Consider the following 25,094-nt stretch of genomic DNA (forward strand, 5'->3'; position numbering starts at 1 on the left):
ATGCAGCACAGTTATGAAATAGCAAGCCGCACTGCTGCTGTTGGGTTGTGCTCAGGATGGAGGCTGAGAGAGATGCTCAGTGAAGTGGCTGCAAGCGAGCGAGGGAGGTTCAGCACAGAGTATCTGCATTCATAGAGGGGGTTGGAGATGGAACACCCAGAGAAGAAAGTCCTTGAGAAATAACTGTTTTTCAAATCCTCTGTTTTTCTGTAGGCTACTTCATTGCTGCCTCTGATGACTGTATGCAAGCACGCAGATTTGCAGAATTCAGAAACATCTGAATGAAGGAGTTGATCAGACATTTGATTGAAAATGCTACCCTAAGAGGACCAAAATCACTTGAAAGGTGTCGTAGCAGAGGTAACCTGGTAGTCCACTGAGCTACGTGCGCTCATTTGCCTGATGGGTGACCTTACCTGAGACCTTAAGTTCATATAGATAACACCTAGACTTTAGCTTAGCGGGATATTATGAGTTGAGTGACGACCATAGACCGGTGAGGACCCACATTTGATAGCCGGCCTGTTCAATGAAACTCATCCAGGCCAGGGGTAGTCATTGATTAAAGAAACATTTCAGAGAAAGAGCTCCATCAAATGGTAATGAGAATCCTTCAGAAACTAGAAAAGGGTACATTTTCTGAAGAAAATATGTGTGCTTGCATCAGCTTTTACTACATGTTTCAGATACAGTGTATGTATTCTAGTTAGATGAGTTGTAAGTATTGGTCTAGATTAGAGCTAGTCTGGTCCCAGATCTGTTTGTGCTTTTGCCAGCTCCATTGCTGTCACTGTCGAGCCATACATAATTGGCATCAGAACAAAGAGTGACAAGGCACTGACATGATGGTACGAACAGACTGGCACACAATCTAGTTGGTCTTGATCTATAGTCTTATAAGGTCAAAATATTAAGTCTAGGGAGAGGTCAAGTAAGTTGGTCTAGGACTTGACCTGTACTATTAGACTAGTTAGATGTCTAGTTGGTAGAGTTGGTTTTTGGGTGCGGTTGAGTTGGCTTAGACCTAAATCTACGATAAAGTTAGATGTTTAGATGGTCTCGTCCAGGGTTTCACAAACTCGGTCCTGGTGCTCCCCCTGGGTTCACAGCTTTTTTGTTGTTGTTGTTGGGGGAGGCAAGTCCGAGTTTGGGGAAACCCTGGTCTAGTCAAGGTCTATGTTATAGTTAGATGTCTTGTCGATAGATCTATAGTGAAGTTTGATACCGAGCTAGAAGGCCTGATTGGTGGAGTGCTGCAGAGATGGTTGTTGTTCTGGAAGGTTCTCCCATCTCCACAGAGGAACTCTAGAGCTCTGTCAGAGTGACCATCAGGTTCTTGGTCACCTCCCTTGACCAAGGTTCTTCTCCCCAATTGCTCAGTTTGGCCAGCTCTATAAAGAGTCTTGATGGTTCCAAACAACCTCAATTTAAGAACGATGGAGGTCACTGTGTTCTTGGGGACCTTGGAGGGGGGGGGGGCGTCACGTGCGCTAGCTAACTGGCACAGAGTGTCACCAACTAGCCTCCCGCCTGCCATACTAGTAACCAGTAAACGGTGTCCTTCTCCCACGTCTGTCGGGCAACTTTTCCCACGCTGTTCTATTAACGAAGACAGGTGTTTGGCAGGAACCAATGGGATGCTTGGGGCAGGTGTTCCTGTAGATACAGGAATGCCCACATGTAGGAACACCCCTAAATTGCAGACTGCAGTTGCACACTAATTGTACTGGCTCGGTGAGAGGTTTGCGCTGCTCGAATATAAAATGAAGTATACATTTTTTAAGATGTATATTTCGCGCACAATATGTGCCAATAACGTTATATTAGTTTGAGTATAAGTACCCGGGACTATTTCACGTTCACGCAAGCCTACATCTGAAAGAGACATGATGAGAGACCTTGCATGAAATTAGAGGATCTGCTTGAATAAAGGTAGGTAGCAAGTTAATTTAGTGCAAAGTTCACGCTTCAGAGTATTGCAAACGCCAGCTTGGTAGTACCTAGCTAGCAAACTTTGACCTAGCTACAGTAGCTAGCTGACGTTAGCGGAACTACACTTTTGGATAAAGTTATCTTGCTAGCTAGCTAACGCAATATAGACAAGACAAACATATTGTGCTCCGTTATAACTAACTTCGCTATCATTTTAGTTAATGTAATATATGCGCATTTTCACTATGAATAACAAAGCTAGCTAGCCTAGTTGAAATTAGCTGAAGTTAGCACACGTAAGCTAGCTAGCAAGTAGGAAAGGTAGCACTAGTCAGCTATTCATCATATAGTTACCAAATGTTACATTTGTCATTGTCTGCTAACTAACCAATGTGAATAAAGCGGGTTGCTGTTAACATCGTTAGCGGGATAACGTTAGCTAGTTAACAGCAACCCTTCGATAGCTAACTGCTAATAGCTTGTTGGCAACATAACCGGGCCACATAATCACTTGCTGATTTAGGCTTTTTAAGCTAATGGGTATGTAGCCAGCTAACGTTAGCTACTTGTATAAATTGAGACTGACTTTGATATGGCAAGCCTAACTTTACAAAAATGTCTATTCAAACTAAAAAGTAAAGGTTAGCCTAATATTTGTATCCACTGGCAATTTTATTCTAGCTAGCTAACATACTGTATAATTGAAATAGCTACATTTTAATTAGCTAGACTAGGTAGTCCTTTCTTGAGAAATATATAGTTAGTTGAAACTGGCTAATTCTCTACCTACATCTGAGTTCAGCAATGCCCATTACTATTATTTAATGTACATTTGTGGCGTGAATGTATGGAGGGAGGCCTGTGTGCTGGCTATTAGAGAATACAGTAGATGAGTGTTTGTTGCTTCGGGTGTGGAATCAAATATTTTGTCCCACCACCTACTACTGTACATCAAAGTACATTCTTAGTATTCCTCTGTTTACCAGTGGGTGGCGCAATTTCACAATCAGCAACACGTTATTTTCATGAACTGCCTTTAGATTTGATAGTATATGATACAGATATATAAATAAACATACCAGGATCTGTCTTTGTTTAGGTACGAAATAGACGTGTGATGCAGGCCTATGTCTAGTCTATACAATCTTGGGAGGCAGACAGTCTTGTAGGAAGTCGAAACAAAAAGGCAATGAATGCTAGATGCTACAGAATCACGGAGTTCACAGGATGTCATCAATACAATACACCAGTAAATAATTTGTGTGTCCTCAATCCTTGCACATCCAGTCTGGCGTCAACCACTATCAACAGATAGGAGAATAATCCATAACATTCAATATCAAGTCTAGTGACCATCAACCCCCAACTTGAGTATCACAAACACTGGAAATCATGTGTATTACAGATGGGGAAAATGTATAAATATTCAAAACATTCTATTACCCTCAACTGAATATTCATTTTGTATTACATTTTTTATAGAAATTTTAAAACATACAGTGAAGCCACTCAACATTTACATTCAGCAGACACTCCCATCCAGAACGACCCACTGGAGCAACCAGGGTCAAGCGCCCCCACCCAGTCGAACCGGGGACCCGCCCTAGCTCCCAACAGCCAGACCACCAACCATCTAAGATACCCCTACAGTTCCCATTTTTCCAAACAGTGAAATTACTTGACCAACAGAAAATAATATCAAAGATCTGTATATAATGACGAGATGCTTATGTTTATGTCCTAACAATGGGAGTGGTTCTAAGGCAGGGAAGGCAGGCGGACAAGTTTAGGCCCAAAATAAGCCCATAGAAATGCATTGGATTAATTTTGGACTGATTTTGGCGAGAGTGAAACTGATCCTACGCATGCATACAAGGACCGGACATTTTTTAATTAAGAGTTTAATGGAAACATTCAACAATGGTAAGTCTATCGCGTTACAGCCAAAAGGCTATAGCCTATTATTGAACATGCAACTCCTTAAATGTAATGGCAATATGTAGATTTCCGCCTAAATGGGCATACCCAAAGGTAACTGCTATTCATGTGTAATTACGTGATTGTTACATGCAAAAACTTGGTATATTTGAAAAGACATCTGGGAGATCGCGAGGAAATGATCAGAAGATATGAGTTACATAGTTCAGAGTACACAAGATCAAGCACACAAAATAACCGTTTTATTATATTGAAAGGCCTATGTCAAGCTACAAGTGAATTATTGATGACAACGTGAACAATATCAGAAAAATAATGGGATTAATAGACCTAACAACTAGAAATGAGCAGAAGTTTTAGTAAGTGGTGTCAGGTGTGGTTATGGGGCGTTTCCAAATCTCTGAGCCAGGTAGCAATAGTTCTCATTACGCATAAATGTTCTAGGCTGAGGCCTCCCGAGTGGCGCAGTAATCTAAGGCACTGAATCGCAGTGCTAGCTGTGCCACTAGAGATCCTGGTTCGAGTTCTGGCCTTGTCTCAGCCGGCCTCGACCGGGAGACCCATGGGGCGGTGCACAATTGGCCCAGCGTCGACCGGGTTTGGCCGGCAGGGATGTTCTTATCTCATTGCGCACTAGTGACTCCTGTGGCGGCCGGGCGCAATGCACGCTGACACGGCGGCCAGGTGCAGTGTTTCCTCCGACACATTGGTGCGGCTGACTTCCGGGTTAAGCGGGCATTGTGTCAAGAAGCAGTGCAGCTTGGCTGGGTTGTGTTTCAGGGGACACATGGCTCTCAACCTTCGCCTCTCCCGAGTCCGTACGGGAGTTGCAGCGATGGGACAAGACTGTAACTACCAATTTGGATATCACAAGATTGGGGAGAAAAGGGGGTAAAAAAAATGTCTAGGCCATGCTTTCTCCCACCCAGGTCGTCTGCAAATCCATGGAAACCTTATCTCATTGGCTAAAAGACTGTTAAGTTGCCATAGTAGCCAATCCCCTGCGTAATGGATGCCTACCGCTCGTAAGCAGGCAACATCATATTTTTGATGCGCAAAGATATAGTCACTCGGTGGACATTCAATGTTGCTGTTAAGACATACATCATCAGATAACATGGGCAATATGCTAGATTTGTTCATACCAACCAAATTATTAATTTGATACCCTCTATGTAGCTATAGCTCAAACTCAGTTTACCTTGTAAGATGTTTGGTGAAAACGTTTTGCAATAAATATTTTGACTCTCGGGGCTGGTGATCAATAATTGTAGGTCACAGGCAGACAAATAAGATATCCTCATGATCTGTGGAATCCAGCCTTTCGGTTTGTATCAATGTATTCCGTGTTTTAGTTTATGCTTCACAACGCTAACCGGAATGTAGGTAGCAGCCATCTTGAAATGAGGTCATCGGCATGAAGGCACCAATCAATAGCCAAGATTCTCAGCTTTCCGCAGACACCCTGCTTTTGCATATAGGGATTACCCTTCTCATACCAGACTCAATTGAATAAAACAAATCTCATAGGCTCCCCAAATAAACATTTTGAGACTTAATGAGGCTGCTAATAATGCACACCTAATGCAAGCAGTTCCATATCATGTCTATTTAATCTTTGTCAAGTGCTGAATATAATAAGTGTAGACTTTACCGTGAAATGCTTACTTACAAAGCCCTTAACCAACAGTGCAGTTCAAGAAGTTAAGAAAATCTGTACCAAGTAGACTAAAATAAAAAGTAATAAGTAATACTAATAATAGTAAGGCTATATACAGGGGGCACCGGTACCGAGTCAGTGTGCGGGGGTACAGGTTCGTTGAGGTAATTTGTACATGTAGGTGGGGGTGAAGTGACTGCATAGATAATAAACAGCGAGTAACAGCAGTGTACAAAAGGTAGAGCGGAGGTGGTGTCAATGTAAATTGTCCGGTGGCAATTTTATTAATTGTTCAGCAGTTTTATGGCTTGGGGGTAGAAGCTGTTAAGGAGCCTTTTGGTCCTAGACTTGGAGCTCCGGTACCACTTTCCGTGCGGTAGCAGAGAAAACATTCTATGACTTGGGTGACTGGAGTCTCTGACAATTTAATGGGCTTTTCTCTGACACCGCCTATTATATAGGTCCTGGATGGCAGGAAGCTTGGCCCCAGTGATGTACTGGGCTGTTCGCACTACCCTCTGTAGCTCCTTACGGTCAGATGCCGAGCAGTTGCATTACCCAGGCGGTGATGCAACCGGTCAGGATGCTCTCAATGGTGCAACTGTAGAACCTTTTGAGGATCTGGGAACCCGTGCCATATCTTTTCAGTCTCCTGAGGGGGAAAAGGGTTTGTCGTGCCCTCTTCGACTGTCTTTGTATGTTTGGACCATGATAGTTCATTGATGTGGACACCTAGGAACTTGAAGCTCTCAACCCGCTCCATTACAGCCCTGTCAATGTTAATGGGGGCCTTTTCGGCCTGCCTTTTCCTGTAGTCCACGATCAGCTCCTTTGTCTTGCTCACATGTTGTCCTGGCACCACACCTGCAGTTCTCTGACCTCCCTATAGGCCGTCTCATCGTTGTCGATGATCAGGCCTACCATTGTTGTGTCGTCAGCAAACTTAATGATGGTGTTGGAGTCGTATTTGGCCACGCAGTCGTGGGTGAACAGGGAATATAGGAGGGGACTAAGTACACACCGTTGAGGGGCCCCTGTGTTAAGGATCAGCGTGGCAGACATGTTGTTGCCTACTCTTACCACCTGGGGGCGGATGGTCATGAAGTCCAGGATCCATTTGCAGAAGGAGGGGTTTAGTCTCAGAGTCCTTAGCTTAGTGATGAACTTCATGGGCACTATGGTGTTGAATGCTGAGCTGTAGTCAATGAACAGCATCCTCACATCTTTTTGTCCAGGTGAGAAAGGGCAGTGTGGAGTGCAATAGAGATTGCGTCATCTGTGGATCTGTTGGGGCGGTATGAGAATTGGAGTTGGTCTAGGGTGTTCGGGAGGATTTAATTGGTGTGAGCCATGACCAGCCTTTCGAAGCACTACATGGCTACCGACGTGAGTGCCACTGGGCGGTAATCATGTAGGCATGTTACCTTCGCTTCCTTGGGCACAGGGACTATGGTGGTCTGCTTGAAACAGGTAGGTATTACAGACCCCATCAGGGAGAGGTTGAAAATGTCAGTGAAGGCACTTGACAGTTGGTCTGCGTGTGCTTTGAGTTCACGTCCTGGTAATCCATCTGGCCCAGCGGCTTTGTGAATGTTGACCTGTTTAAAATTTGTGTTCACATCGGCTACCGAGAGCGTTATCACACAGTCATCCAGAACAGCTGGTGCTCTCATGCATGCTTCAGTTTTGCTTACCTCAAGTCTAACATCCATATATTAAAGCTGACAGTCTGCACTTTAACTTCATAGTCATTATATCATTTCAAATCCAACGTGCTGGACTACAGAGCCAAAACAACAAATGTGTCACTGTCCCAACACTTTTGGAGCTTACTGTAACTATCGCAAACAAATATATGGCATGTTAATATACCTTGCCTAATCAGGGTCTATGTTTGGGATAGGCGATGTAGGATTATCAATATTTCCTATGCAAACAATTTTCTCGCTATATGAGCATGGCGGTGTCTATCCAAACAGTGTCTATGCAAACAGTGTCTATGCAGTGTCCTCTGCTTGGACCCGGATGGTTAAGAGGATGTAAACAGACAGCAGGTGAATTGGTCCAGAGATCTGTGTCTGTTTTTTTTCTGGTTGCTTATCAAAGATAACTGGCTATCTTGGTATAGAATCAGCTTGATCCCCTCTGTCGAAGACGCTTGGACATTTTCAGTGGTATTGTTTGCAAACACACCCCCATAAAGAACATGAGAATTAAAAACAGGCTCAGTCCCTGGTTCGACCGTAATCTTGCAGAGTTAATCCACCTCAATAATTGCATTTTGGCGGAAGGCTCGGCACACGCATACTCAGGCTGACTGGCTCTCGTTTAAGCAAATGACAAATAAGTGCACTCGGGCTATCCGGAAGGCCTATGTTAGTTACTTTAAGGAGCAGTTCTCTCTCTGTGGGTCTAACCCCAAGAAGTTCTGGAAAACGGTTAAAAACCTGGAGAATAAACCCTCCTCACAGCTGCCCATGTCCCTTAAAGTTGAGGATGTGGTTGTTACTGACAAGAAGCACATGGCTGAGCTCTTTAATCACCACTTCATTAAGTCAGGATTCCTATTTGACTCAGCCATGCCTCCTTGCCTGTCCAAAATGTCCTCATCTCCCACCCCTTCTGATGTGATTATCCCTGATGCTTCTCCCTCTTTTTTCTCCCTGCAGGCAGTCACTGAGTCCAAGGTGCTAAAGGAGCTCCTTAATTAAACTTGACCCCCAAAAAACATCTGGGTCAGATGGTTTAGACCCTTTCTTCTTTAAGGTTGCTGCCCCTATCATCTCCAAGCCTATCTCCAACCTTTTTAACCTGTCTCTCCTTTCTGGGGAGGTTCCCATTTTTATTTTTTTATTTCACCTTTATTTAACCAGGTAGGCAAGTTGAGAACAAGTTCTCATTTACAATTGCGACCAATTGCTTGGAAGGCAGACACGGTTCGTCCATTATTTAAAAGGGGAGATCAAGCTGATCCTAACTGTTATAGGCCTATTTCTATTTTACCCTGTTTATCAAAAGTGTTGGAAAAACATGTTTATAATCAACTGACTGGCTTTCTTGATGTCTATAGTATTCTCTCTGGTATACAATCTGGTTTCTGCTCTGGTTCTGGATGTCACTGCAACCTTAAAGGTCTTCAAGGATGTCACCACTGCCCTTGATTCTAAGAAATGTTGTGCTGCTATTTTTGACTTGGCCAAAGCTTTTGATACAGTGTACCATTCCATTCTTGTGGGCCAGCTAAGGAGTATTGGTGTCTCTGAGGGGTCTTTGCGCTGGTTTGCTAACTACCTCAGAGTGTAGTGTATATAAAGTCAGAAAATCTACTTTCTCAGCCACTGCCTGTCACCTAGAGAGTACCCCAAGGCTCCTCAATCCTAGGCCCCACGCTCTTCTCAATTTACATCAACAACATAGCTCAGGCAGTAGGAAGCTCTCATCAATTTATATGCAGATGATAGTCTTATACTCAGCTGGCCCCTCCCTGGATTTTGTGTTAAATGCTCTACAACAGCTTTCTTAGTGTCCAACAAGCTTTCTCTACCCTTAACCTTATTCTGAACACTTTCAAAACAAAGGTCATGTGGTTTGGTAAGAAGAATGCCCCTCCCCACAGGTGTGATTACTACCTCTGAGGGTTTAGAGCAGTGGTCACCAAACTACGGCCCGCGGGCCGGATACGGCCCGTCAGCACATTTGGCCCGGCCCTCTGAACAATACCAGAGACGCTATCGAATTTTTTTTTTCCTATTTGGCCTCAGAAAAAAAAATCCTAGGCCCGGCCCTGTCAAAGAGAGAACGGAATAATGGCGAAAAGGTTAGGTAAGAGAAAAATTGATTCAGAATGCAGGGTATTTAACCTGCAGTGGACAAACAATTTTTTTTTTTGTTCAATGCAAAGAAAAGGCTGTTTGTCTCATCTGTCAAGAGACGGTGGCGGTATTCAAAGAATACAATCTTCGCCGACACTATGAATCCCGTCACAAAGACAAGTACGATAGCTTGCAAGGCCAAATACGAGCAGACAAACTCTCAAAGCTAAAAGTGGACTACTATCTCAGCAGAATACATTTGTACGCCAAGCTCAGCTGAACCAGGCATCCGTTCGGGCCAGCTTTCGGGTTGCTAAACTGATAGCAAGAAGCGGTAAGCCTTTCACTGACGGAGAGTTTGTTAAGAAATGTATGGATGCTGTCGCGGAGGAGGTGTGTCCCGAGAAGAAAGATGCATTTAATGCCGTAAGTCTGTCGGCGAGTACAATCACCAGACGCGTTGAAGAAATCGGGAGTAATGTATATGCCCAGCTGCAGCAGAAGACGAAAGAATTTGACTTTTTTTCATTAGCACTGGATGAGAGCACGGACGTGCAAGACACAGCGCAACTGCTCATTTTTATTCGTGGAGTTAGCGCAAACTTTGAGATATGCGAGGAGCTGGCAGCCCTCCAAAGTCTCAAAGGGACTACAACGGGAGAGGATATTTTTGACAAAGTGTGCCAAACCATGGAGAAGTTGGACCTGGACTGGTCAAAGCTAGCTAGCATCACGACTGACGGGGCTCCTAGCATGGTGGGCGAAACTCGCGGTCTAATAGGACGCATGAACCGGGAGTCGGAAAAAAGGGGTCTCACCGTCCCGCTACGAGTCCACTGCCTAATTCACCAGCAAGCACTGTCCTGCAAAGTGTTGAAGTGGGATTCTGTAATGAAGGTTGTGGTGTCGTGCATAAACTTCATCAGAGCAAAGGGACTTAAACACAGGAAGTTCCAAGAATTCCTGTCTGAACTGGAGTCTACGCACGGAGATGTGCTGTACTACACAGAGGTCCGATGGCTGAGCCGGGGCAGAGTTTTGAGGCGTTTTTACGAGCTGCTACCCGAAATTAACGCATTTCTTCATTTAAAAGACAAAACGGTCCCAGAGCTGATCGACCCAGAATGGAAATGGCACCTCGCATTTTTAACAGACGTGACAGAAATACTTAACAGCCTTAACTTGCAGCTACAAGGCGAGGGGAAACTCATTTGCGACATGTATTCACACATAAAAGCATTTGAGGTGAAATTAGCGCTGCTTTTGGAACAAGTGAAAAAGCGCAACTTCGTCCATCTTCCTGCTACCCAAAACCTGTCGACAGAGAACCCAGCGGTCCCGTTCCCAGCTGAAAAGTGCGTGGAAGCACTGGAAATGCTGAAGGCGGAGTTCGGTGTGCGATTCAGTGAACTACATGTTCATGCAAAAGAAATCCGTCTTTTTCAGAACCCCTTTGTTGCCGACATTGATGAAGCCCAGCCTTCATATCAGTTTGAGTTGGAGTTACAGAACTGTGATGTTCTGAAAGACGCATTCAAGCCCAACAGTCTCATTGACTTCTATGCCGCCCTCCCAAACGACACATATCCAAACATCAAAAAACACGCAATGAAAATGTCCACAGTTTTTGGCAGCACGTATATCTGCGAGAAAACCTTTTCTCGCATGAAACTGCTGAAAACCCCGATGAGATCAAGATCGACAGATGAACATTTGCATCAGTGCTTGAGACTGGCTGTAACTAGAATGGAACCTGATATTCAACTTCTCACCAGCCAGATGCAGGCCCACAGTTCACACTGATGAACATACATAGGTAAGCTCACTTTTCTGACTTGAATGAGTCATTCTGAGCATAAACAAATATAATCATAATAAAATCTACTGGGATAAAATCCATCTTTACAACCATACTGGTAGTGAAATGTATTGTGCTGTGTAGGTGCTGTATCACTTAGTTCAGTTTCTCAACCTGCTTCTTTTGTGGTTTTCACAGGGAAGTTGATGAGAGAGAGCTGCAAACAGAGGTGTCTACAAGCCTACTGGAACCTACAAAAGGATTATAAGGAAGGAACACAAGAACTTTAAGAGACTGCTCATATGTGTCAGAGAGATTCTGCTCTGACAACTGAGCTGAACTTTTATCTGTTAAGATTGTGCATGGCACGACAGAAAGTTAATGTTCCATGGCTTTTTTTTCTATGAAGAACCCAGAGAGAGTTATTTAGTTATTATTTATTTCCTGTTTTTTTCTGTGAAGAACTCAGAGAGGGTTATTTAGTTATTATTTATTTCATTAATAGTGTTATTATTTGTTTCCTGACTTTTTTTCTGTAAAGAACCTGGAAAGGGTTATTTGGTTATGTGTGGCTTTCTGGAAAACAATAAATTTTTTAAGCTCCCCTACGATCGTCACACTTTTTCTGTTACAAACTGACACCGGCCCCCCATCAGAGAAGGGAAAAGTTATGTGGCCCTCACAGGAAAAAGTTTGGGGACCCCTGGTTTAGAGCTTGAGGTAGTCACCTCGTACAAGTAGTTAGGAGTATGGCTAGACGGTACACTGTCCTTCTCTCAGCACATATCAAAGCTGAAGGCCAAAGTTGAATCTAGCCTTGGTTTCCTCTATTGTAATCGCTCCTCTTTCAACACAGCTGCCAAACTAACCTGGATTCAGATGACCATCCTACCTATGCTAGATTACAGAGACATAATTTATAGATCTGCAGGTAAGGGTGCTCTCGAGCGGCTAGATGTTCTTTACCATTCGTCCATCAGATTTGCCACCAATGCTCCTTATAGGACACATCACTGCACTCTACTCCTCTGTAAACAGGTCATCTCTGTATACCTGTCACAAGACCCACTGGTTGATGCTTATTTATAAAACCCTCTTAGGCCTCACTTCCCCCTCTTAGGCCTCACTTCCCCCTCTTGGGCCTCACTCCCCCCATATCTGAGATACCTACTGCAGCCCTCATCCTTCACATACAACACCCGTTCTGCCAGTCACATTATGTTAACGGTCCCCAAAGTGCACACATCCCTGAGTCGCTCACCTTTTCAGTTCGCTGCAGCTAGCAACTGGAACGGGCTGCAAAAAACACTCACACTGAACAGTTGTATCGCAATCTCTTCATTCAAAGACTCAATCATGGACACTCTTACTGACAGTTGTGGCTGCTTTGTGTGACGTATTGTTGTTTCTACCTTTTTGCCCTTTGCACTGTTGTCTGTGCCCAGTAATGTTTGTACCATGTTTTGTGCTGCTACCATGTTGTGCTGCTACCATGCTGTGTTGTCATGTTTTGCTGCCTTGCTATGTTGTCTTAGGTCCCTCTTTATATAGTGTTGTCTCGTCATGATGTGTGTGTGTTGTCTCATATATGAGGTCGACCGATTGATTTTTCGATAGCGATTATTGGAGGGCCAAAAAAGCTGATGCCGATTTTATAAATAAATAATAAAAACATGTATTTGTAATAATGACAATTACAACAATACTGAATGGACACTTATTTTAACTTAATACATCAATAAAATGAATTTAGCCTCAAGTAAATAATGAAACATGTTCAATTTGGTTTAAATAATGCAAAAACAAAGTGTTGGAGAAGAAAGTAAGTGCAATATGTGCCATGTAAGAAAGCTAACGTTTCAGTTCCTTGCTCAGAACATGAGAACATATGAAAGCTGGTGGTTCCTTTTAACATGAGTCTTCAATATTCCCAGGTAAGAAGTTTTAGGTTGTAGTTATTCTAGTAATTATAGGACTATTTCTCTCTATACCATTTGTATTCCATTAACCTTTGACTATTGGATGTTCTTATAGGCACTTTAGTATTGCCAGTGTAACAGTATAGCTTCCGCCCCTCGCTCCTCCCTGGGCTCGAACCAGCAATACATCGACAACAGCCACCATCGAAGCAGCGTTACCCATGCAGAGCAAGGGGACGAACCACCCCAAGGCTCAGAGCGAGTGGAGTTTGAAAGGCTATTAGCTTGCGCTAACTAGCTAGCCATTTCACTTCGGTTACACAAGCCTCATCTCGGGAGTTGATATGCTTGAAGTCATAAACAGCGCAATGCTTGACGCACAACGAAGAGCTGCTGGCAAAACGCACTAAAGTGCTGTTTGAATGAATGTTTACGCACCTGCTTCTGCCTACCACCTCTAAGTCAGATACTTAGATACTTGTATGCTTGTTACTAGATAATATCTAGTAATATCATCAACCATGTGAAATGAACTAGTGATTATGATTGATTGTTTTTTTATAAGAAGTTTAATGCTAGCTAGCAACTTACCTTGGCTTACTGCATTTGCGTAACAGGCAGTAGAGTGGAGTGCACTTGGGGAGTGCAACGAGAGTGAGGCAGGTCGTTATTGCGTTGGACTGGTTAACTAAGCTTGCAAGATTGGATCTCCCGAGCTGACCAGGTGAAAATATGTCGTTCTGCCCCTGAACGAGGCAGTTAACCCACCGTTCCTAGGACGTCATTGAAAATAAGAATGTGTTCTTAACTGACTTGCCTAGTTAAATAAAGGTGTTAAACATTTTTTAAACGCAAATCAGCGCCCAAAAATAGTTTTTCCGATTTGTTATGAAAACTTGAAATCGGGCCTAATTAATCGGCCATTCCGATTAATCGGTCGACCTCTAATATATACATTTTATCCCATCCCGCATGAGGCCTTTTGGTAGGCCGTCATTGTAAATAAGAATTTGTTCTTAACTGACTTGCCTAGTTAAATAAAGGTTAAATATAATAAATATAAAAAACATTGATCCGGCTTTGTAGTATACTTTTCAGGTTGTATCATTGTACCATTCCAACCCGTCCCTCAAACCTGGTAACATAAGGGTTAAAAATTAATACGAATTTCAAACACCTGAGGGAGAAAAAAAATATCTTTATCAGACGTGGCTATGATATTTGCACAAAGGAAGGCCAAGGACTCAGGCTTTATGCCTAAGCAAACAAGGACCAATCGAAAGACACCCTGCAGATGGCAGAGCTGGCAAAAAGCCACAAGTACATATTGGACTGATGTTTTGACATGGTTCTTTTATGAGTAAGATTTATTATAACCTTAGTAATAATGTTAGGGACCGATTACAATAAAACATTTGACACATTGAATCATCAATGATCACATTGAATTGTAAAATAATATATGTAATCGTACAAAAAAAATGGATCAACAATCTGATGTATTGCACTGTTATGCTTTAGCTTGTGCTAGTTAGCACCATAAGTCCCTCGATTGGTTTTTAAAATGGTGAAAAAGAAAATACAAGCACTAATAATGAATCCAAACAAGGCACAAATGCATCCCTTTCTTTGACATAAAGCAATTACTCCTGCACTCTCAATTATCTGTACCAGGCAGGTTCCAGAACTAAGATGTTGATTTAATGCATTTTAGACGTTGCATGCAGAACACCCATACGGATATTATAGCTTATCCATACGTATAAATATGAGCCCAAGCCTCTCCCAAAAAAACAGAATATATTATACAGCAGAACAACAAAAGCCCATAGATTTAATATGGCTTTTGAACATAGTGCTTTCGGAAAGTATTCAGACCCCTTGACTTTTTCCACACTTCGTTACGTTACAGCCTTTTTTCCCTTCATCAATCTATACACACTACCCCATAATGACAAAGCAAAAACAGGTTTTTAGAAAGTTTTGCAAATCTATATAATATAGAAATGCTACCAAAAAAAAGTATTTCAACTTGTTACAATTGATGGAGTCACGCATGATTCACCAAATGATATTTTGAAAGAGGAAGTAAAGTACTTTGGGAATATGTTTTCATTTCAGGCTCCTCCATCTCTCCTAACTGAAACTAATTGTATGGATTTTTTTCCTAATAATATTGTAAAATGAACATCTGTACAGAAAGACTCATGTAAATGCCAAATTACAGAGGAGGAACTGCTTGATGCAATTGGGGTTCTTTAAGGATGGGGAAAACTCCAGGGCTGGATGGCATACCAGTGGAAGTATACAAAACTTTTTTTGATATACTCAAAGGACCATTATTATGTTTTAACCACTCCTATATAAATGGTAGATTATCAGACATGCAACAAGGTCTGATATCATTATTACTGAAACAGGACCCAAGTGGTATATATAAAGATCCAGTCCATTTAAAAAATTGGAGACCTCTTACACTTCAGTGTTGTGATGCAAAAATCCTAGCAAAATGCTTGGCGCATAGAATTAAAAAAGTATTTTCAGATATTATTCATCCTAATCAGACAGGTTTTTTACATGGACGATACATTGGAGATGATATAAGACAAGTACTGGAAACAATAGTATACTATGAAATATCCGGGACCCCAGATAAAGTACGACTGGAGTTTATATATAAATGCCTAGAATAAATGGCTACATCTCAAAGTTTTAAACTCTCTAGAGGAGTAAAACAAGGTTGTCCACTTTCGGCATATCTATTTATTATTGCCATCGAAATGTTAGCTGTTAAGATTAGATGAAACAATAATATTAAGGGATTAGAAATCCGTGGCTTAAAAACTAAGGTGTCATTGTACGCTGATTCATGTTTTCTTTTAAAACCACAATTAGTCTCTCCACGGCCTCATAGAGGATCTAGATACTTTTGCTATTCTCTCTGGATTAAAACCAAATTATGATAAAATAATTATTACGCATTGGATCACAAAAAAATGCAAATTTTACATTACCATGTAGTTTACCAATAAAATGGACTGAAGGAGATGTGGACATACTCGGTATACAAATCCCAAAAGAAAGAAATGATCTCACTCCAATACATTTTTATAGAAAGTTAGCAAAAATAGATACGATCTTGCTACCATGGAAAGGAAAATACCTGTCTATTTGTGGAAAAATTTACATTTACATTTAAGTCATTTAGCAGACGCTCTTATCCAGAGCGACTTACAAATTGGTGCTTTCACCTTATGACATCCAGTGGAACAGCCACTTTACAATAGTGCATCTAAGTCTTTTAAGGGGGGGGGGTGAGAAGGATTACTTTATCCTATCCTAGGTATTCCTTAAAGAGGTGGGGTTTCAGGTGTCTCCCGAAGGTGGTGATTGACTCCGCTGTCCTGGCGTCGTGAGGGAGTTTGTTCCACCATTGGGGGCCAGAGCAGCGAACAGTTTTGACTGGGCTGAGCGGGAACTGTACTTCCTCAGTGGTAGGGAGGCGAGCAGGCCAGAGGTGGATGAACGCAGTGCCCTTGTTTGGGTGTAGGGCCTGATCAGAGCCTGGAGGTACTGAGGTGCCGTTCCCCTCACAGCTCCGTAGGCAAGCACCATGGTCTTGTAGCGGATGCGAGCTTCAACTGGAAGCCAGTGGAGAGAGCGGAGGAGCGGGGTGACGTGAGAGAACTTGGGAAGGTTGAACACCAGACGGGCTGCGGCGTTCTGGATGAGTTGTAGGGGTTTAATGGCACAGGCAGGGAGCCCAGCCAACAGCGAGTTGCAGTAATCCAGACGGGAGATGACAAGTGCCTGGATTAGGACCTGCGCCGCTTCCTGTGTGAGGCAGGGTCGTACTCTGCGGATGTTGTAGAGCATGAACCTACAGGAACTCACCCTGATCAACTCTTTAGTTATATCACAGTTTACCTATTTGCATATGGTTTTGCCTACACCTAGTGACCTGCTTTTTACATTATATGAACATAAAATATTCAATTTTATTTGGAACGGCAAGCCAGATCAAATTAAAAGGGCCTATTTATATAACAAATATGAATTCGGAGGGCAGAAATGATTAAATATTAAAGCATTAGACCTCTCAGTAAAGGCATCAGTCATACAAAAGTTATACTTAAATCCAAACTGGTTCTCTAGTAAATTGGTACAAATGTCTCATCCTATGTTCAAGAAGGGCCTTTTTTCCCTTTACTTAGATTACACCAGCCCACTTTCGATTGTTTGAAAAGGAAATAATCTCCAAAATATCTTATTTTTTAAACAAGCATTAGACAGAACAAATAATACAACAAATATTGTGGTTAAATTCAAATATACTTGGGAAGAGATTTTCGATGTACCCATTCCATGGCACATGGTTTATGAATTGATACGCAAAACAACGCCGGATGCCAAACACTCACATTTTTCAATTTAAATTACTATACAAAATTCTTGCAACTAATAGAATGTTATATATATGGGGGATACAATCTTCCCAGTTCTGCAGATTCTGCTGTGAGGAGGCAGTCATTAGATAATTTATTTTGGTATTGTCCATTATGTAGCTCGTTTTTGGTCAAGTCCAGGAATGGCTGAAGAATTGCAACATTTGCCTAGAACTAACGCTGCAGACAGCAATACTGGGTGATTTGAAAAGCCATAGTCAATCAATCAATAATATAATAATTATTTTACCAAAAATGTTTATTTTTAATTTACAATCTGTAGAAGCTATGAGAATAGAAAGGTTCAAGTAGTTTGTGAAGCATCACAGCACAGTTGAAAAATATATGGCAAATAGAAATCCAAAATGGATGATGTTGAGAGGTTGGATGGAGCTGAAGGGACTAATAGCAAGATAAAACATGTAGAACATACGGGGTCTGTAAAATGTATATATGTTCAGAACTTTTGTGAAATAGCACAGTTACAAATAGAAATCAAACTGGATGGACATCAGAAATAGAGGAAGGACTAAAAACAAACAGAAAATAACTCTTGTAAAATAGACTGAATGTAAAATGTGTATAAGATGTATAAATTGAAGGTAAAAGCCAAAGTGTTGATTGGTTTACTCAAATTGGGGGATCGGTGGTAGGGTTTGCGGGGAATAATAATAAAGGTATATTCTTTAAAAAAGTATATATGTCTATATAGGTATGTGTATGTACACTGCTCAAAAAAATAAAGGGAACACATAAACAACACAATGTAACTCCAAGTCAATCACACTTCTGTGAAATTAAACTGTCCACTTAGGAAGCAACACTGATTGACAATACATTTCACATGCTGTTGTGCAAATAAAATAGACAACAGGTGGAAATTATAGGCAATTAGCAAGACACCCCCAATAAAGGAGTGGTTCTGCAGGTGATAACCACAGACGGGGGATTGGAAATGATGCAGACAATTACATTGATGGAACCAATATTCTTTCTGCAATATTTAGCTGATCCACCCCTTAAAAAAAAAAAAAGGTTTTGCAAATCTATAAAATGACATTTACGTACGTATTCAGACCCTTTACTCAGTACCTTGTTGAAGCACCTTTGGCAGCAATAACAGACTCGAGCCTTCTTGAATATGACGCTACAAGCGTGGCACACCTGTATTTGGGGAGTTTTTCCCATTCTTCTCTGCAGATCCTCTCAAGCTCTGTCAGGTTGGGGAGCATCGCTGTACAGCTATTTTCAGGTCTCTCCAGAAATGCTTGACCGGGTTCAAGTCTGGGCTCTGGCTGGGCCACTCAAGGACATTCAGAGACTTGTTCCGAAGCCACTCCTGCGTTGTCTTTGCTGTGTGCTTAGGGTCGTTGTCCTGTTGGAAAGTGAACCTTCACCCCAGTCTGAGGACCTGAGCGCTCTGGAGCAGGTTTTCATCAAGGATCTCTCTGTACTTTGCTGCGTTCATCTTTCCCTCGGTCCTGACTAGTCTCCCAGTCCATGCCACTAAAAACCATCCCCACGGCATGATGCTGCCACCACATTGCTTCACCGTAGGGATGGTGCCAGGTTTCCTCCAGACGTGACGCTTGGCATTCAGGTCAACGAGTTCAGTCTTGGTTTCATCAGACCAGATAATCTTGTTTCTCATGGTCTGAGAGTTCTTTAGTGCCTTTTGGCAAACTCCAAAGCGTGCTGTCATGTGCCTTTTACTGAGGAGTGGCTTCCGCCTGGCCACTCTACCAGAATACCTGATTGGTGGAGTACTGCAGAGATGGTTGTCCTTCTGGAAGGTTCCATCTCCACAGAGGAGCCCTGTCAGTGACCATCGGGTTCTTGGTCACCTCCCTGACCAAGGCCCTTCTACCCCAATTGCTCAATTTGGCCACACCTGAGCTCAATTTCAAGTCTCATAGTAAAGGGTCTGAATAGTTATGTAAATACTTAAAAAAATATATATATATACATTTGCAAAAATGTCAACATGTCACTTTGTCATTATGGGGTAATGTGTGTAGATTGAGGACATGTTTTATTTAATCCAGTTTAGAATAAGGGTGTAACGTAACAAAATGTGGAAAAAGTCAAAGGATGCACTGAATGCACTGTAATTCGTCACCTACAAAATGAAACAAACTCTAGTAATCGGCTTTGAGTGTGGACAGTTATTATGCATACTATATGGACTGATTCTTACGTTACATTCCAAACATTGATTATGTAGGGCAGCTTACAGAATAGTTAGCCTACAATATATAGTGCATTTATATTTGATTTTCAATAGTAATGGGGAATATTTTATGTTTCTATAATTAATAGGCTAGCATGACTTTGTTTAGCTACAGAATATTTCACCATTGTGTTTTCCATCACCTCTCGCTCTCCTTCATTCCTTGAGTGTGCAGAGAAAGGGGCTGTCAATGGTGAAATATGTTTAGTTGTGAAAACATGTTTGTTCATAGATTTCAGTTTATTTGTTGTGGCTTAAGTGGGAGGTCAGTCAACCTGATTTTATCCCCCCCCCCCCTTTAAAAAAAAATCAAATTCTTGAACTGCAAAGTGAAAATTATTGTACATGCCGCGAGAAGTAACTGTTTCTGGCAAATAGGTTCCCGGAAAGCGGCAGTCCAAAACAGAGGTTCCGGCAGGATCCGGCCCAAATTAAGCACTGATGCCAACCCTGTTCCTGGCATCATCCTGTAGGTTTTTACTCCAACCCCAGTTGTGGAACCTGATTCAACCCTGAGCTACGCCTTTTAGTCAAGTGACATTTTGGAAGTGCCAGTGCAGGGAGTAGTTATTTCAACTCCGATATTGGCATGGAAGGAACATTGGATAGGAGTACTAAGAGTTAGGACTAACGGGTTCTGTCGCAACATGAGGTGAAATCTAGCATATTTCTCAAGTATCATGACGTTGTGTAAGAAAAGGATCCATAATCATTCTGGAGCTAGCTACAACTAACCTAGTCATTCCCTTTGCGATTGTACCCTATTTCGTGGATTGTTTCTGACACAGGATAGGCCTAGATGTATCATTTTGTTGGACCACATTTCACACTGTGCTCAAGCTGACATGTTTCTTGTTGGCTGGATCCATTTGGTTGTATCAATCCACACCCAGTGTGTCAATAGCCCATGCTGAATTAAGTTCTATGTCATGCCTGGAAGCCAACTGTTATTACCAAGTATCTGTCTAGCCTAGTGGTTAGAGCGTTGGGCCATTAAACGAAAACCCCGAGCTGACAAGGTAAAACTCTTGTCGTTCTTCCCCTGAACAAGGCAGGTAAACCCACTTTTTCTAGGCCTTCATTGTAAATAAGAATTTGTTCATAACTGACGTTGCCTAGTTAAAGGTTCAATAAAATAAAAAAAAGTTTATCTCACCTTACAACTATTAATAACTATGTGTCACCTTATAATTATTAGGCTGAGTATCTGTGACTGACTGGAATTATGCCTATGCTGTTCTTGGAACTAGGCTAGTAAACAAACATATTTGTTAGTACTACTAGCCTGGGGCGACAGACCACGTGGTACAATGACCAGCTATCTCGCTCGAAGTGGACTATGGCTTAAGAGTGGAGTCCAGGCTAGGTTGGTGGTACCTTATTTTAGTTTTGTTTGCTCTCTTTCTTCTGCACTGTTTTTTTTAGAGGGGAAGCCTGAACAGTGAGGTGATACTTTGGTAATTCTATTTGGCCTACTGTTTTATTGGGGGCTGGGGGAGAATAGGTATGGAAAGGGGGATACCTAGTCAGTTGTTCAACTGAATGCATTCAACTGAAATGTGTCTTCCGCATTTAACCCAACCCCGCTGTGATTAGTTTAGGTTTTATATTTTACTGTAAATTTGAAAAGGGATAGTTTGTATTTATTTTTGCTTGGTTTTAGAAAGCAGCACAGTATTTTTTTAAAATATTTTTTTTATAAGCTTAGTAGTATTCCCGGCAGCATTATTGCTTCATGCGTCTGGTATGGAGAATATGTCATCATCAAATTCTTGTCCGTTTTTCATTACTAGGCCGGGTCTGTGTTACTTAATTGGCATTTGCGGTTTTGAACAACAGTGGAAACTTTATTCAGCACAGAAGACGCTTTTTTTTCTTCTTTTTTTTTTTGCAAGGGAAAATTAGGCGTGTGTGCATGTGTAGAGGCGCAGGCTATACGTTCCAACTTCATGTTCCATGATGGGGAAAATTCCTGGCTTTGGCAGATGTCAGTTCACACCCAGTAAGTGTTTAGGGCCTAGGCGTATCAACAGCAGTAGTAATTAGCTAGCGATAGTCGGCTGTGCCTGTGCCAAAACTCCAGTATTCATCCTATAGCTTGTTCTCCCATCTTTTTAAATAGTGAGCCAGCATGTTTTTAAATATCTTTTCATGACTGATCAAAACCAATGTTATCATGCTCTCTGTCTCTCTGAAACCAGACGTAGTGCGCAATATGTTCCCAGATAGCACACGTATGTCTGCCCAACGTAGGCACGATGTATACAGGATACATTGGGAAGATGCCAATTAGCAAACGCTGTATAAACGGCAAGACTTTGATGTATTTAGAATTCCTACATCTTACAGTTCTACATTGTTTTATACATCGACATTCTGTTCTGATGTCTCATTGATATCTTCTCCAAACTACATAGATATATATATACATACGTCGGCCAAAGGTACGCGCGTTATCTGGGGTTTGGAACATGAAATCGCAATAAAATCTCAGTATCAAATCAAACGCATATGAAATCCTGAGAATAGCAATGCATATGGTATCGTCACATAAGTGTCACGATAATGTAATGAAACAGGCAGGGAGCAGGTCTCGAACCCTCGACCTTCTAGCCCGAAGTCCAGCGCGCTATCGACATCCGCGCTTATAAACCCAGGGCCGTTACAATAATGTCGTATTGTGAGGTCCCTGTGAATTCCGTGTCTAGCATATAATATGTTCAGTCCTCCACCCACCTCGCATTCGTCTCATCTAGGTGGTATGTAGACAGGGCAAGAATATCTACAACATGACTTAATTATTCCTTTCGGTGTAACTAGGCTAGGGCTGGCGATATGGCGAATTAATTTGTTTTTGCGCAATATTCCAAATGATTGTATCAGAATCCAGTTGTTTTTATGAGCATGTATGTCCGCCTGTTCTCGTGTTGTTGTTGTTGTTGTTGGTTCCTTCGCACCTCTGTGCTGAGTGCAGTGAGTGTAGGCTGTGAACCGTTCCATTTACATTAACAAACACCAAGCCCCTCAACCATATCACTCATTCCTCTCACACGAGATTTCAACTCGCTATTTGCGTCTGAGGTTTAATCTAACGGAATCTGTCACATGGACACCGAAACAAATTTAAACATTATTTTACCGTAACACAGAAGTTAGTCTTTCTAACGATACCCCTTGTATGTCTTAACTACTCAAATTGGGCGCAGGGCAGACACTACTAAAACGGAAGTATTAATGAACATTTATTCTGGAAAATTAATGTTCAGTTTGTGGCACCGGGCCATTGCGGTTCGCCAGAAGCATTTTAGCCAAAGACTGTTATACTAGCTGTCTAATCAGTTTTATAAATGTGCAATAAGCATGAAACAAAATTATATAAGGAATTGGTAACTTGTTATCTCAAGGTAGTCCACCTGAATTCAACATCTGAACAAAGTAGACAGGTTAGCATGCTGTTCAAACAGTTGGGTGTGGGTGTGTTCATAACATTCCAACTGTTCTACCTCGTTGTTAGCTAGCAAATAGATCCAAGTTGGCTAGACTTTAAATATAAAGATTAGCTGGCTACTCACTAGAACGTGAGCTTGTGCTTGCGAGATTGTTTGAGACTTGTGTTAATTTTCTATAATGCCTGCTACAAGAAGTTAGATATTAGTGAATGCGCGTTACATTTGTAACGAAAAGGACATTTTCATAGATGCACTTGAAACCCAGATCAGTGATTATTGCAAAAAAACAGTTAAACTATATTGATTCAATTATTAGTGGATTTAATGGTAGTGGAAGGCTTATATTTAGGCTAGGTAAACCCTGAATTCATTAGATTATTGCTGACTATATGAAATGCAGTGTATTTGACCTTTTAATTGTACAACAAAGCTTATTGTGAATCACCCATAGATTTGTCCATATTGCTCAGACCTAAGCTAGGTCTACCATCTTCAAAGGATGGCTGATCAAGTGATATCTACTACAACTATTGTGACTCCCACTCCAACGAACTGGGAAGGCAGAGAAAATGACTCCAGACAAAATAAAAACGGGCTTGACTTCATCACAATGAAAAACTTCCAAGTAGGAAGAAATGTTCTAGAAATGTTTTATTCTGTATCATTTTTTAACATTTTGTTTGAGAGTGCATCTAAGGTTAAAGAGAGGGGCTCTTGGAGTGTTTTCAAGAAACCCTTTGGTCTATAATTCACTGCTGATGTGTTGATACTGACATATTTATTGATTAGGAAGGGGGCAATGATGGTCATTGATTCCCAGACCTATGGTTGTCACGGTACCAGTATTGCAATACCACAAATCATGATACTTGATTTTCTGCGACAACAAAGAACATGACTGAACTCTATTGTCCTTTAAAAACCTGCTGTTTTAAAACATTGTGTGACGAGCCTTTAGCTTGGGGGTGACAACAGAAAGCTGGGTTTGCAACATTAGGGAGAAAAAAAGACTTCGCTTCATTATCAATATATGGTTATTGGCCTCACATTTCTTATTAAGCATTGATTTATCTGGGTTGTTGAGATCATAGTCAGTCTGTAATATATTGGGCCCTGGCTGTAAGAGGCTCCGATGCAGGAAGCTTCAATCGTTCCCTCTCGCCCAGCAGCCAATCAGGGCTCTCTTGAGTCAGATGAGGGAAGGCCCCTCCCCTCTTTACTCTCTCTCGGCAGGCTGCTGCTGCTTTGTCAGCTAGGAGGAAGACCAGCTAGCCTTTTGCAGTGAGACTTTCAAATGATCCGAAGGGAAGCAAAGAGACCAAAGAAAGGAGGAGAGAAGGATAGAGAGAGGGGGAGCTCTGAAAGAGAGAGGGAGAGGAGTGGATCGCAGAGTGGACTGACCATGCGTCCAAGGCCTATAGGCAGAAACCCTCATGTGAGTCAAGGTGGCTTTTATCCTCCTTTTTTCCTCCTCGCATGCTGCTGCTCCCCTTATCGCTCAGAATAGGAAGCAGCCCCGGTCTTGTGACACTTCATTGGAAACAAGGGCAGTGTGTGTCAGAGGGAGGGTGGATTCTGTCTCGAAGGCTATGTTTAGACAGGCAGACAAATTCAGAATTTTTTCTTTTGACCAATCACATCAGCTTTTTTTCACATCCGATCTTTTTCAGAGCTGATCTTTTTGGTCAAAAGACCAATTTGTGAAAAGATCAGAATTGGGCTGCCTATGTAAACGCACCTTAAGAACCAAACCAGTGCGGGGAGGAAAAATGCCTGGCTAGCATGTTAGCTTTTCAGTTAGACATCCGGCGTAGTCTGCAGGCTGTGTGTGTGTGTGTCAGGGAGAGAGATGCAGAGAAGGGATGGGTTGGTTGGATTGTTGTGATGAATGCATTGGCTGTCTGTCTGAAT

General features: G+C 41.9%; 1 protein-coding gene across 4 annotated transcripts in view; it reads left to right on the forward strand.

Moving 5' to 3' along the window:
- Positions 1–1,610: 1,610 nt before the first annotated feature.
- Positions 1,611–25,094, forward strand: part of LOC115145760 (bifunctional UDP-N-acetylglucosamine 2-epimerase/N-acetylmannosamine kinase-like) — a 111,943-nt gene continuing 88,459 nt past the window's right edge. For 2 of the 4 annotated variants that reach the window (XM_065004035.1, XM_065004036.1), the window contains exon 1: positions 24,425–24,618. In XM_065004035.1, coding sequence (XP_064860107.1) covers positions 24,478–24,618 — 141 coding nt within the window. In that variant the 5' untranslated portion in view covers positions 24,425–24,477. Of the gene's footprint in view, positions 1,933–24,424; positions 24,619–25,094 lie in introns of those variants that run through there. The other 2 variants (XM_065004037.1, XM_065004034.1) reach the window with 2 other exon arrangements.

The sequence above is a fragment of the Oncorhynchus nerka genome, linkage group LG18 (genome assembly GCF_034236695.1).
Source record: "Oncorhynchus nerka isolate Pitt River linkage group LG18, Oner_Uvic_2.0, whole genome shotgun sequence".
NCBI lineage: Eukaryota > Metazoa > Chordata > Actinopteri > Salmoniformes > Salmonidae > Oncorhynchus > Oncorhynchus nerka.